The sequence below is a fragment of the Oncorhynchus mykiss genome, chromosome 3 (genome assembly GCF_013265735.2).
Source record: "Oncorhynchus mykiss isolate Arlee chromosome 3, USDA_OmykA_1.1, whole genome shotgun sequence".
Taxonomy (NCBI): domain Eukaryota; kingdom Metazoa; phylum Chordata; class Actinopteri; order Salmoniformes; family Salmonidae; genus Oncorhynchus; species Oncorhynchus mykiss.
Window position 1 is genome coordinate 25,576,220 of NC_048567.1, and position 13,414 is coordinate 25,589,633.

Genomic DNA, 13,414 nt, shown 5'->3' on the forward strand with positions numbered 1-13,414 from the left:
CATTTAGCAGACACTTATTCTAAACATGAAAAGGGACAACTTCTAAAGCAAAAACAGCTAAATATATCAAAATCGGACTCAAGTAACCACATTGTAGGCCTTCTACAATGCATACATCATGACGGATTTGTTGGATGTGTGCCAATCTGGGCAATGTAAACTCTGCGTTCCATTTACCGCATCTATGCTGATTTATGTTATGGTGATTTAGAATGTATTGAATAATTAAAGTTTTTGTAAAAAAAATATATATATCATGTAATGACTTGTCTTTGAAACTGATGAATGGAAACATTTTTTTCAGACCCAAACTAAGAAATGTTAAAGAAACAATGGTTAAATCCCAACCAACCCCAATTAAGAACCTGTATGATTATGAACATTTCAAATGCATGCCCATGTTTGCCTTTAGCCTACACTTTGGCAGTATGGCATGTTATGACATAAAGTTTGCTACGTCATATGTTACAAAGGTTTTTTGTGAATTAGTTAGCACACTTGTGTAACATTTCCTCTTTGCCTTATAAAACGATTAGTTTCCCTGATCCTTTCATTAAAGAGCCAATCTGCAGTTGCTACATCGATTTTTGGACTTGTAAATTAATTATATGTACCAATTATTTCTTTAAGAATATAACTTATAAATGCCTATTGAACTTAGTTCAACTGTCGGACCCCACCAGAACCCTAAATATACGTTTGTTTTACTCCAACAAAGTAAATGTAAACAAACGTTGTATAACCTCAAAACATAGTTAAAACTATAATGTTGATACCATGGATGGCCAGTCCGGTATCCATAGATCTGTCTATTAATTTGAGAGCTGTTACATTTCTCCAGTCCCATCCCTCAGATTTGACCGAAACAGTGGCGGGGTATGATGAACGCGTTGTTGTTTCAAGTGCAGATTGCCCCTTTAACACGTTCACAAATTGGAACATGTGTGTGTGATTGGTTTATTCTCAGTGCTACGTAGCCATTCGATCTATCATCATACACTGTGCCATGCAAAACAAACGGGAAGTTGGAAGAAGTGGGAAAGGGACAAGTTTTATGACATTTCTCGCCCTGTGAATATATTTGAGTGCCCGAAAATATTATTTTTTTGAAATCCATTCAGCTACCTAGCTAGTTAGTTAACTCGGATAGGGTAAGTAGATATCATTCTCGCTAGCTGATTTACCGGCAGAACTAGCTTGCTAGGCCGAAAGCTATGTTTTGTTAGCTAGCTCACATCAAATAATAAACCAACAGTTGACCCGTTCTTAATATACCGCTGTGAGTTGGTCATTGCAATGTGTATGTATATGTGTGGTTAGCTTCCTAGTTACTACGTATTTGCGTGTGTGAAGCAGGGTGAGGTGTGGTTCAACCTTATGTAGTTTACGAACAGTAAGACTGATAGCTTTCGTGTACGAGCTAGCTTAGCGAACTAGCTAAATTATTCAATATGTGTGTAGTTAGCTAGCTATAGTAAACTAGCTAGCAGCTAACAGTACACGTCATGCCACCTAATCTAAATAAAGCTAGTTATCTAGCTGTAACTGGCTGGCTATCTACCGTGAACTAGCTAGCTAGCTAACCAATTTGTCTAAAACAAGATTGAACCAATGGGTGGGACTGAGAAAGCTAATCATTATTTTTCGACGGACACAGTGCTTGTTGATAACAAGTTTGAGCCGCCATCCTAACTGACTAGCTAGCTAGTCAACACTGGTTATTAGTGGGCAAGACTTACGTAACACGAGTTCGAACCACATGTCTTCACTGCAATTATTTTTGGCTAGACATGGGCTTGTTATGTTTACTTGTTGGGTCAGTTAAGAAATAAGTGTAATATAGTCTTTGTAAACAAGTCTAACGTTACTAGCTAATAGCCAAGTGAAAGTCGTCGTCACATTTCCAAAGATTGTCTAGTTTTAAGTAGCTACATCCTGTGATTTAATGATATTACAATGATGATCAGAGACAAAGCTAATTGAATAATTTCTATCCAATTAAACGTCAAAGTTGATAATTATGTATTATTTTGTAGTTGCATTTGTTTTCCCCACACTACTTTATTCACTGTTGATCTGTTGACAATTTAAGTAATGTGACATCTCATTTTGGCAGTTCTAGGAGTGACCATACAAGCAGTACTTCTGCATCCAGAGAAAGAGACTGGGGTGTAAGGACATGGCAAGTAGGGGTGGTGCAACACGACCCAATGGGCCGAACACAGGCAACAAGATCTCCCAGTTCAAATTAGTACTCTTAGGGGAGTCCGCTGTGGGAAAGTCCAGTCTGGTACTTCGTTTTGTCAAGGGCCAGTTTCATGAATTCCAAGAGAGCACAATTGGAGGTAGGCTGATCTGACATCTTCTATTCATGTGTTAGTGGAATGGACCTAACCCAAAACCACTATATTTTTGTCCTGTGTTGATTCTCACTACATTCTGTAGGTTATGCAATCTCCCATGATATATATTAGTCCATTGTTGGAAACTGGACAGCCAGCTGTTTTTCTTATAGCCTACTGCAAACAAAATTCTAAATGCTGCAATGACTGTTATTCCCCTCCCAGCTGCCTTCCTGACTCAGACAGTATGTTTGGATGACACAACAGTCAAGTTTGAGATCTGGGACACAGCTGGTCAGGAGCGCTACCACAGCCTAGCACCTATGTACTACAGAGGTGCCCAGGCCGCCATCGTGGTCTACGACATAACTAACAAAGTGAGTCAGCAGCCAGGTTTATGCACTCTGTCACACATTATAAGAGACTTATAAATTAGGTACAGTGCATTTGGAAAGTATTCAGACCCTTTCCCTCAATCTACACACAATGTCCCATAATGACAAAGCGAAAACAGGGTTTTAGACATTAACATGTATTAAAAATAAAAAAACAGATACCATAATGACAAAGTGATTAAAAACAGAAATACCATATTTACATACGTTTGAAGTCGGGGGTTTACATACACCTTAGCCAAATACATTTAAACTCAGTTTTTCACAATTCCTGACATTTAATCCAAATAAAAATTCCCTGTCTTAGGTCAGTTAGGATCACCACTTTATTTTAAGAATGTGAAATGTCAGAATAATAGTAGAGAGAATGATTTATTTCAACTTTTATTTCTTTCATCACATTCCCATTGGGTCAGAAGTTTACATACACTCAATTAGTATTTGGTAGCATTGCCTTTAAATTGTTTAACTTGGGTCAAACGTTTCAGGTAGCCTTCCACAAGCTTCTCACAATAGTTTAGGTGAATTTTGGCCCATTCCTCCTGACATAGCTGGTGTAAATGAGTCAGGTTTGTAGGCCTCCTTGCTCACACACGCTTTTTCAGTTCTGCCCACACATTTTCTATTTGATTGAGGTCAGGGCTTTGTGATGGCCACTCCAATACCTTGACTCTGTTGTCCTTCTGCCATTTTGCCACAACTTTGGAAGTATGCTTGGGGTCATTGTCCATTTGGAAGACCCATTTGCGACCAAGCTTTAACTTCCTGACTGATGTCTTAAGATGTTGCTTCAATATATCCCCATATTTTTCCTCCCTCATGACGCCATCTATTTTGTGAATTGCACCAGTCCCTCCTGCAGCAAAGCACCCCCACAACATGATGCTGCCACCCACATGCTTCACGGTTGGGATGGTGTTGTTCGGCTTGCAAGCCTCACCCTTTTTCCTCCAAACATAATGATGGTCATTATGGCCAAACAGTTATATTTTTGTTTCATCAGACGAGAGGAAATGTATCCCAAAAGTACAATCTTTGTCCCCATGTGCAGTTGCAAACCTTAGTCTTGCTTTTCTATGGCTGTTTTGGAGCAGTGGCTTCTTCCTTGCTGAGCGGCCTTTCAGGTTATGTCGATATATGACTTGTTTTACTGTGGATATAGATACTTTTGTACCTGTTTCCTCCAGCATCTTCACAAGGTCCTTTGCTGCTGTTCTGGGATTGATTTGCACTTTTCGCACCAAAGTACATTCATCTCTAGGAGACAGAACGCGTCTCCTTCCTGAGCTGTATGACGGCTGCGTGGTCCCATGTTGATTATACTTGTGTACTATTGTTTGTACAGATGAACGTGGTACCTTCATGCGTTTGGAAATTGCTCCCAAGGATGAACCAGACTTGGAGGCCTACCATTTTGGGGTCTTGGCTGATTTCTTTTGATTTTCCCATGATGTCAAGCAAAGAGGCACTGAGTTTGAATGTAGGCCTTGAAGTGCATCCCCAATTGACTCAAATTATGTAAATTAGCATATCAGAAGCTTCTAAATCCATGACATAATTTCTGGAATTTTCCAAGCTATTTAAAGGCACAGTGGATTTGGGATACAGTGAATTATTAGTGAAATAATCTCTGTAAACAATTGTTGGAAAAATTACTTGTCATGCACAAAGTAGATGTTTTAACCGACTTGCCAACTTAACAAGACATTTGTGGAGTGGTTGAAAAACGGGTTTTAATGACTCCAACCTAATTATGTTAACTTCCGACTTCAACTGTAAGTATTTAGACCCTTTGCAATGAGACTCGAAATTGAGCTCCAATGCATCCTGTTTCCATTGATCATTGTTGAGATGTTTCTACAACTTGATTGGAGTCCACCTGTGGTAAATTAAATTGATTGAACATGATTTGGAAAGGCGCACACCTGTCTGTAAAAGGTCCCACAGTTGACAATGCATGTCAGAGAAAAAAACCAAGCCATGAGGTCGAATGAATTGTCCGTAGATATCCGAGACAGGATTGTGTCGAGGCACAGTTTTGGTCGAAAGGTACCAAAACACTTCTGTAGCATTGAAGGTGGCCTCATCAGTGGCCTCATCATTTTTAAATGGAAGAAGTTTGGAACCACCAAGACTCTTCCTAGAGCTGGCCGCCCGGCCAAACTGAGGAATCGGGGGAGAAGGGCCTAGGCCAGGGAGGTGACCAAGAACCTGATTGTCACTCTGTCAGAGCCTGAGTTCCTCTGTGGAGATGGGAGAACCTTCCAGAAGGACTAGTATCTCTGCAGCACACCACCAATTAGGCCTTGATGGTGGAGTGGCCAGATGGAAGCCCCTCTTCAGTAAACGGCACATGACAGCTCGCTAAAGGAATATCCGACCATGACAAACAAGATTCTCTGGTCTGATGAAACCAAGATTAAACTCTTTGGCCTGAAGGCCAAGTGTCACATCTTGAGGGAACCTGGCACTATCCCTATGGTTGTGGCAGCATCATGCTGTGGGGATGTTTTTCAGCTGCAGGGACTGGAAGATTAGTCATGATCGATGGAAATATGAACAGAGAAAAGTACAGTGAGATCATTGATGAAAACCTGCTCCAGGGGGCTCAGGACCTCAGACTGGGGTGAAGGTTCACCTTCCAACAGGACAATGATCCTAAGCACACATCCAAGAAAACACAGGAGTGGTTTTGGGACAAGTCTCTGGATGTCCTTGAGTGGCCCATTCAGAGCCCGGACTTGAACTCGATTGAACTTTTCTGGAGAGACCTGAAAATAGCTCCCCATCAAACCTGACAGAGCTTGACAGGGTTCAAGTCAAGTGTGCCAAGCTTGTAGCGTCATACCCAAGAACACTTGAGGCTGTAATCTTTGCCAATGGTGCTTCAACAAAGTACTGAGTAAAGGATCTGAGTACTTATGTAAATGGGATATTTTTTGTTCTTTAATAATAAAAAATAAAAAATTTGCAAAAATTTCTATGCCTGTTTTTGCTTTGTCATTATGGGGTATTGTGTGTAGATTTTATGAGGGGGAACAAACAATTGGATCCATATTAGTATAAGACTGTAACGTAACAATATGTGGAAACTGTCAAGGGCCGAATACTTTCCGAATGAACTGTATAGCATTAGGTACAGCTGAAGACATTTAGTGAAAATTTAGCTGGAGTTTGACGATTATGCCCTATATGAGAATAGTTGAGAATCTGAAGAAAAGATTGAGAAAAAGGCTAGCCTCGTTTTGCTGACATGTTTTCAAGCACTTTTCTGTAGTTCTTAGATTTGACAAGTCTAAAATATCCCTATTCATTTAATTTGGTCCTAACAAACCTGTCACATCTAGGGTACTTTTGTTTTAACAACTTAATTGAGGGGCTGTCAATGTTTTGACCCCTAGTTGCACCACACTTTCCCAAACCATCTTTCTGTTCAATGTGTAAATGTATATGTTATGTTGTAAATGTTTCTGATACCCTGTGCCGCTATTTTGGCCAGGTCTCTCTTGTAAAAGAGATTAACAAACCTGGTTAAAAAAATAAAAGAGCAACTCCAATGAGAAATTATATTTTGATCCCCATGTCTGATTTTGCTCTATTTGCTGAGACGTTTGCTGAGAAGTTGTTAGAACATTGTATTCCATGGAAATAAGATGTCAAAAGAGCTTGGTTTTCTAACTCAAAGTTTTGTACACAAATCTTAAGCCAATGTTTGGAGCAGAGCATGACTTCAACTCAGCAATATGATACATCTCGTTGACGAACTCCCCATATATGTAAGCTGGGGAACATTATCTAATTGTCATTTTATAGATGTTCTCCTTTAACGAGACCACGTCTTGGATATCCTGCAAAGTCAATCGCATAACCAGGGAATGAAGTGAGTGGTTGTGTTGTCATTCTTCTGCAAGGACCTTGTTATTTTCTGACTTAATCTCTCATCCTCTGCTGTTTGTCAGGAGTCCTTTGCACGAGCAAAGAACTGGGTTAAGGAGCTTCAGAGACAAGCCAGTCCAAATATTGTAATAGCGTTGGCTGGGAACAAAGCTGACCTTGCAAACAAACGAGCATTGGATTTTCAGGTTTGTGCCAGTGAATTTGCTATTGAACATTACACTGTGCTAGTTTTATTCTCATTGGAGTCATCATACAATTTGACCTATAAGGCAGTTAAACACAACCTTTGTTGCATATTGACTGATTTTGGTGGTTTTCTTCCAGGATGCCCAGTCATACGCAGAGGATAACAGTTTACTGTTCATGGAAACATCAGCAAAGACCTCTATGAACGTTAATGAGATGTTCATGGCTATTGGTAAGTGTTTTATGTTCCATGTTCATTACACTTAGTTTGAAAATGTTAAAGCGTCTATCAATCTGATAATAGATATGTCATACATTTTTTCCCCTATTGCTTCACAGCAAAGAAATTACCCAAGAACGAGCCTCAAGCTGCCGGAGCGAACAGTGGACGGAACCGGGGAGTGGATCTTACGGAGACAGCTCAGCCAGCCAGCCGCTCCTGCTGCAGTACCTAAACCTGGCCCACTCTTCCTAACTCTGAATCACATCTGGACATGGTGTTCCCCTTCCTGACATCAGACCTTCCACCTCTCGTCCTTTCTCCTGGGAATAGCTGAAGACTCTGTATAGCTGCATTTCTAATACTTTGTTTGGTTTTACTTTTCATTTTAAAGTGTATATCAGTATAATGTATGCATGTATCACTACAAGGCCTAAAACATTTTTTTATTTTATTTTTTTACTTCAGTTGGAAGACTAGCCCCTACGAGAGAGAGTAAGCAGTGTGTGTGTGTGACTGATTCCCTGAAGAGAAAGTGTAACCTAGGTCATAGGGTTATTGGACTGGGGGTAAAAGTGAGTTGAGTGTCCTTCCAACCAGAACAAATCAAATTCCCCCATTGTGAAATGCCTGGAGGCTATGACAGTTTGTACTGGGTATAATACCATTATTGAAGCAGTGTCAGGTAAGGACTATCAAATCAAGCATTCCCCCTTGCACCTGCTGCCGAGATGACGACATCTCCGTCTGCAGAGAAGTTTGGCAAGAACATCCAACGCCATTACACCACTGGCCCACTGCAACCGGTTGAATAGGATAAAAGGGTGGTTTTGTGATTGGATGGCTGGTGACTCTGCAAGTGTGTCACATCTATGATGACTGCCTTGTGCATCATGGGAAGTCCTTCAAACCACAATATTCTCTGGTTGATACATTGATTTAAGGAAGAACACTGAGACAGTTGGACATGCTCAGACAAGTTTTGTAAAATGTCTTGCTAACATAACACCTAACATATGACTAGTCCTTTGTTTCCCCAAACTGTTATTGTTCAGTTATCAACTTGTCAGAATTAGTGGTGTTTAAAAGTAGGCCTCAAACCATGCACCAACATAAGTCTTGACTATTACCTATCATCAGTCTGTGGAATATTACTCTGTTATATAGGGTGTTGCAATGTTGTCTTCTACCAATACAGCTTGGAGGGCATAAGCTTGTCAGGAAAGTATCTAGAGATTCCGAACAATTTTACAGTACACCAATGTAGGTCTAGGTCTGCTATTGGTTTGTTACCTTGTCACAAACAAACTGGTTAAATGCTAATCAATGGTGTTCTTTTTAAATATGTAGTGTTATTAACAATTCAATTGTATCTCCTGTGTCTTGTTACTTTTCTCAATGGTCTGTTCATATTTGAGAGGACTATTGCATTGCACAATTGTTGGTTATAATTTTAATTAATGCTTGGCCATTACAATTTATAAAACTGATGCACTGTGTCGGACTTGCTAACCTATTGCCTCAAACAACTGGACGTGGTACTAACTGACTGGTAGTCTTTCTGAAGCCAGGTGGATTTAACAATGTCAAACATGACTAGTGAAGGACTGATCAGTTTGAGTGTGAGGGTACAAGTCAATAAATTAGGTATATTGTATGCCTTTATGTTTTTGATATCACAAGAAATGCAAGAGCTATTCATTCTCTGCAAAACTTGAAAAATTGGTCTGAAGTTATAATTGCGTGGTATTTGTTTGGTTTGTCAACTCCTTTGAGAGTATTTTCTCTGAGCACATCCAACCCCTGAATAAGTATGACCATGACTGAAATGTTTTCCTTTGAACCTGAGACCAACACTGTGTCCATTAGCTCTCTACAAATGTCAGCTGCAAGGCACTCGTAGTTCAAGGTGAGATTCTTCAGACTGTCAGCCATAGTTTCCTTCACATTGACCTCACTCCTGCTGCAGGACTGAGGATTTATTGTCTCTCTGTTTCCTCTGCATTTGCATATCTCTAGCTACCCCCCCATAGTATCTGGCATGTCCAACTCTGGTGGATTGTCCTCATCCTTGACACTGGAAGGTTCTTCAGTATCAAAAGTAGATGACCCTGGACTTGACTGAATCTGAAACGGACGAATCCTCAACAGTTTGCATGAGGCACAGGGTCTTCAATATTAATTTCTGTTGAGTCAACTCAATGACAGTCAGCTCTCTCAGCCACTGCGTGATCATCCAATACTTCCCAGAGGTCACTGGACGCTAGAACCAGCAGCTGGTAGGATGGGTCCGTGGGCAGCGACACAGAGTAAGGCACAGGGATGACTGACTTCAGCTTGCGATCGCCATAATGACTAAGCACTCGGGTGGCCTTGGTCAGCCACTCCACCAGACCGTGCTGTTTGTTGATGCTGATTGTCTCTCCGGACCAGAGGATGTGTTTGCGCTCCTTAGGGTTCAAATGTATTTATAAAGCCCTTCTTACATCAGCTGATATCTCAAAGTGCTGTACAGAAACCCAGCCTAAAACCCCAAACAGCAAGAAATGCAGGTGTAGAAGCACAGTGGCTAGGAAAAACTCACTAGAAAGGCCAGAACCTAGGAAGAAAACTAGAGAGGAGCCAGGCTATGAGAAGTGGCCAATCCTCTTCGATTATAACAACATGGCCAAGATGTTCAAATGTTCATAGATGACCAGCAGGGTCAAATAAAAATAATCACAGTGGTTGTCGAGGGTGCAACAGGTCAGCACCCCAGGAGTAAATGTCAGTTGGCTTTTCATAGCCAATCATTCAGAGTATCTCTACCTCCTGCTGTCTCTAGTGAGTTGAAACAGCAGGTCTCAGACAGGTAGTGTGTCCGCTTAACAGGTCAGGGTTCCACAGCAGCAGGCAGAACAGTTGAAACTGGAGCAGCAGCACGGCCAGGTGGACTGGGGACAGCAAGGAGTCATCAGGCCAGGTAGTCCTGAGGCATGGTCCTAGGGCTCAGGTCCTCCAAGAGAAAGAAAGAGAATTAGAGAGAGGATACTTAAATTCACACATGACACCGGATAAGACAGGAGAAATACTCCAGATATAACAGACTGACCCTAGCCCCCCGACACATAAACTACTGCAACATAAATACTGGAAGCTGAGACAGGAGGGGTCAGGAGACACCGACGATACCCCCGGAGAGAGTCAAACAGGCAATATATAACCCCACCCACTTTGCCAACGCACAGCCCCCACACCACTAGAGGGATATCTTCAACCACCAACTTACCATCCTGAGACAAGGCTGAGCATAGCCCACAAAGATCTGCGCCACTGGGGGGGGGGGGAAGATCACGTCAGTGACTCAACCCACTCAAGTGACGCACCCCTCCTAGCGACGGCATGTAAGAGCACCAGTAAGCCAATGACTCAGCCCCTGTAATAGGGTTAGAGGCAGAGAATCCCAGGTTCTTCACCTTCGCACTCCTGGAACAGACTACACTCAATTATAGGACCTACTGAAGAGATGAATCTTCAACAAATACTTGAAGGTTGAGACCAAGTCTGCGTCTCTCACATGGGTAGGCAGACCGTTCCATAAAAATGGAGCTCTATAGGAGAAAGCCCTGCCTCCAGCTGTTTGCTTAGAAATTCTAGGGACAGTTAGGAGGCCTGCGTCTTGTGACCGTAGCGTACGTGTAGGTATGTACGGCAGGACCAAATCGGAAAGATAGGTAGGAGCAAGCTCATGTAACGCTTTGTAGGTTGGCAGTAAAACCTTGAAATCAGCCCTTGCCTTAACAGGAAGCCAGTGTAGAGAGGCTATCACTGGAGTAATATGATACATTTTTTGGGTTCTGGTCAAGATTCTAGCAGGGCTGATTTTAGTGTTTAGCACTAACTGAAGTTTATTTAGTGCCTTAGCCGGGTAGCCGGAAAGTAGAGCATTGCAGTAGTCTAACCTAAAAGTGAAAAAAGCAATTTTTCTGCATCATTTTTGGACAGAAAGTTTCAGATTTTTGCAATGTTACATAGATGGAAAAAAGCTGTCCTTGAAACAGTCTTGATATGCTCGTCAAAAGAGAGATCAGGGTCCAGAGTAACGCCGAGGTCCTTCACAGTTTTATTTGAGACGACTGTTCAACCATCAAGATTAATTGTCAGATTCAACAGAAGATCTCTTTGTTTCTTGGGACCTAGAACAAGCATCTCTGTTTTGTCCGAGTTTAAAAGTAGAACATTTGCAGCCATCCACTTCCTCATGTCTAAAACACAGGCTTCCGGCGATGGCAATTTTGGGGCTTCGCCATGTTTCATCAAAATGTACAGCTGAGGGGCCTCCCGGGTGGCGCAGTGATTAAGGGCACTGTACTGCAGCACCAGCTGTGCCATCAGAGTCTCTGGGTTCGCGCCCAGGCTCTGTCGTAACCGGGTCCGTGGGGCAACGCACAATTGGCCTAGCATCGTCCGGGTTAGGTAGGGCTTGGCCGGTAGGGATGTCCTTGTCTCATCACGCACCAGCGACTCCTGTGGCAGGCCGGGCGCAGTGCGCGCTAACCAAGGTTGCACTGTGTTTCCTCCGACACATTGGTGCTTCCGGGTTGGATGCGCGCTGTGTTAAGAAGCAGTGCGGCTTGGTTGGGTTGTGTATCGGAGGACGCATGACTCGTCTCTCCCGAGCCCGTACGGGAGTTGTAGCGATGAGACAAGATAGTAGCTACTAAAACAATTGGATACCACGAAATTGGGGAGAAAAAGGGGTAAAATTCAACAACAAAAAATGTACAGCTGTGTGTGTCACCCACATAGCAGTGAAAGTTAACATTATGTTTCCGGATGACATCACCAAGAGGTAAAATATATAGTGAAAACAATAGTGGTCCTAAAACGGAACCTTGAGGAACACCGAAATTTACAGTTGATTTGTCAGAGGACAAGCCATTCACAGAGACAAACTGATATCTTTCCGACAGATAAGATCTAAACCAGGCCAGAACTTGTCCGTGTAGACCAATTTGGGTTTCCAATCTCTCCAAAAGAATGTGGTGATCGATGGTATCAAAAGCAGCACTAAGGTCTAGGAGCACGAGGACAGATGCAGAGCCTTGGTCTGATCCCATTAAAAGGTATTTACCACCTTCACAAGTGCAGTCTCAGTGCTATGATGGGGTCTAAAACCGGACTGAAGCTTTTTGTATACATTGTTTGTCTTCAGGAAGGCAGTGAGTTGCTGTGCAACAGCTTTTTCAAAAATAATTGAGAGGAATGGGAGATTCGATATAGGCCGATAGTTTTTTATATTTTCTGGGTCTTTTTCTTTTTTTTTTTTCTCTTTCAGTAGTTTAGTTGGAATAGGGTCCAGTATGCAGCTTGAAGGTTTAGAGGCCATGATTATTTCCATCATTGTGTCAAGATATATAGTACTAAAACACTTGAGTGTCTCCCTTGATCCTAGGTCCTGGCAGAGTTGTGCAAACTCGGGACAACTGAGCTTTGGAGGAATACGCAGATTTAAAGAGGAGTCTGTAATTTGCTTTGTAATGATCATGATATTTTCCTCAAAGAAGTTCATGAATTTATCACTGGGTTGGAGGTGCTTTGTTCAGACGGAAGCCACTGCCTTGTTTGTACAGCACCGAATGGACTTTACCTGTGAAATCGGAATCAACAAGTGACGTTAATTGGAAATGTATAGTATTCAATGAATAAGACCTGTTCTGTATCATATTTGCAGTGTATTATCAGTATGCTAGTAAAATACTGACCACAGTCAGCAATGAGAATTCTTCCACCCTGTAACTCCTGTGAGGGCTTTGGTATATTACTCTCCTGTCCTGTACCCTGCTCCTTCTCGTCTGAGGAGGGCAGCCCACTGTCGATAAGGCAGAATAGCGCTGTGCAACCACTCCAGCGGATCTTGGAGGTCTCGTCCTTGCCAAGCCCCAGGAGCCGGTCCATCTTCCAGAAGGCTGTGGTGAAGGCTAGGTTCACCTGTTCCACTTTAGTCAGATTCTCCAGCTGCTTAGTGCCTAGGCCTAGTGCAATGTTCTGGGCTTGGCCTGGGTAAGGTCTGTTGTAGTATTCCTGGAACAGGGCCTCAAAGCGTGACAGTAGCTTCACCTGGTCCTTCTCCAAGGAGAGCAAGGGGTCCTGTTTGGAGAGTTGCTCCAGGACTAAAACAAGCATCTCCCTGGCTGCCGTAACTGCAGAAATTTGTCTGTGGAACCTGTCAAAGAACCCGAAAATGCTGGTCCCCTCTTTGCCTCCATACCCCTCATGGAAAACGGTCACACCCGCTGTTTTCTGTCATGCGCTGACAAAGTCCACACACTGGATCCTGACTCTGAAGCGGCTCTTACCTTTTTCCAGATTGGAAGATGGGATGCCATGTATAT

The 13,414-nt window shown here is 42.4% G+C and overlaps 2 protein-coding genes across 4 annotated transcripts; one reads left to right on the forward strand and one right to left on the reverse strand.

Annotated features, from left to right (window-relative positions):
• The first annotated feature begins 946 nt into the window (after positions 1-946).
• On the forward strand, positions 947-8,717 carry LOC110515550 (ras-related protein Rab-5A). 3 transcript variants are annotated; one of them, XM_021594422.2, is made up of 6 exons: positions 947-1,151; positions 2,117-2,345; positions 2,568-2,719; positions 6,697-6,819; positions 6,959-7,052; positions 7,160-8,717. In XM_021594422.2, the coding sequence occupies exons 2-6, from the start codon at positions 2,180-2,182 to the stop codon at positions 7,273-7,275; spliced, it is 651 nt and encodes a 216-aa protein (XP_021450097.1). In that variant the 5' UTR covers positions 947-1,151; positions 2,117-2,179; the 3' UTR covers positions 7,276-8,717. The 3 variants fall into 3 exon arrangements, with proteins under 3 accessions (XP_021450097.1, XP_021450103.1, XP_036829182.1); XM_021594428.2 differs by having other exon boundaries at positions 1,139-1,279; XM_036973287.1 differs by lacking the exon at positions 947-1,151 and adding an exon at positions 1,607-1,816.
• Positions 7,722-13,205, reverse strand: LOC110503974 (protein phosphatase 2C-like domain-containing protein 1). Its single transcript, XM_036964726.1, has 5 exons — positions 12,785-13,205; positions 12,656-12,669; positions 9,266-9,490; positions 8,859-9,011; positions 7,722-7,787 (listed from the first exon to the last, which is right to left on the reverse strand). The coding sequence occupies exons 1-5, from the start codon at positions 13,203-13,205 to the stop codon at positions 7,722-7,724; spliced, it is 879 nt and encodes a 292-aa protein (XP_036820621.1).
• Between the last annotated feature and the right edge of the window lie 209 nt (positions 13,206-13,414).

What these genes read in the sequence shown, in the direction of transcription:
- LOC110515550 (XM_021594422.2), top strand. Translation starts at nt 2,180, where the DNA reads ATGGCAAGTAGGGGTGGTGCAACACGACCCAATGGGCCGAACACAGGC. An exon ending in CCAAGAGAGCACAATTGGAG is followed by an intron (nt 2,346 to 2,567) that starts GTAGGCTGATCT and finishes TTCCCCTCCCAG; the next exon opens with CTGCCTTCCTGACTCAGACA. An exon ending in TGAGATGTTCATGGCTATTG is followed by an intron (nt 7,053 to 7,159) that starts GTAAGTGTTTTA and finishes ATTGCTTCACAG; the next exon opens with CAAAGAAATTACCCAAGAAC.
- LOC110503974 (XM_036964726.1), bottom strand. Translation starts at nt 13,205, where the DNA reads ATGCTTGTTTTAGTCCTGGAGCAACTCTCCAAACAGGACCCCTTGCTC. An exon ending in AAGTATTGGATGATCACGCA is followed by an intron (nt 9,012 to 9,265) that starts GTGGCTGAGAGA and finishes ATAAATCCTCAG; the next exon opens with TCCTGCAGCAGGAGTGAGGT. An exon ending in AGGAAAACATTTCAGTCATG is followed by an intron (nt 7,788 to 8,858) that starts GTCATACTTATT and finishes ACTTCTCTGCAG; the next exon opens with ACGGAGATGTCGTCATCTCG.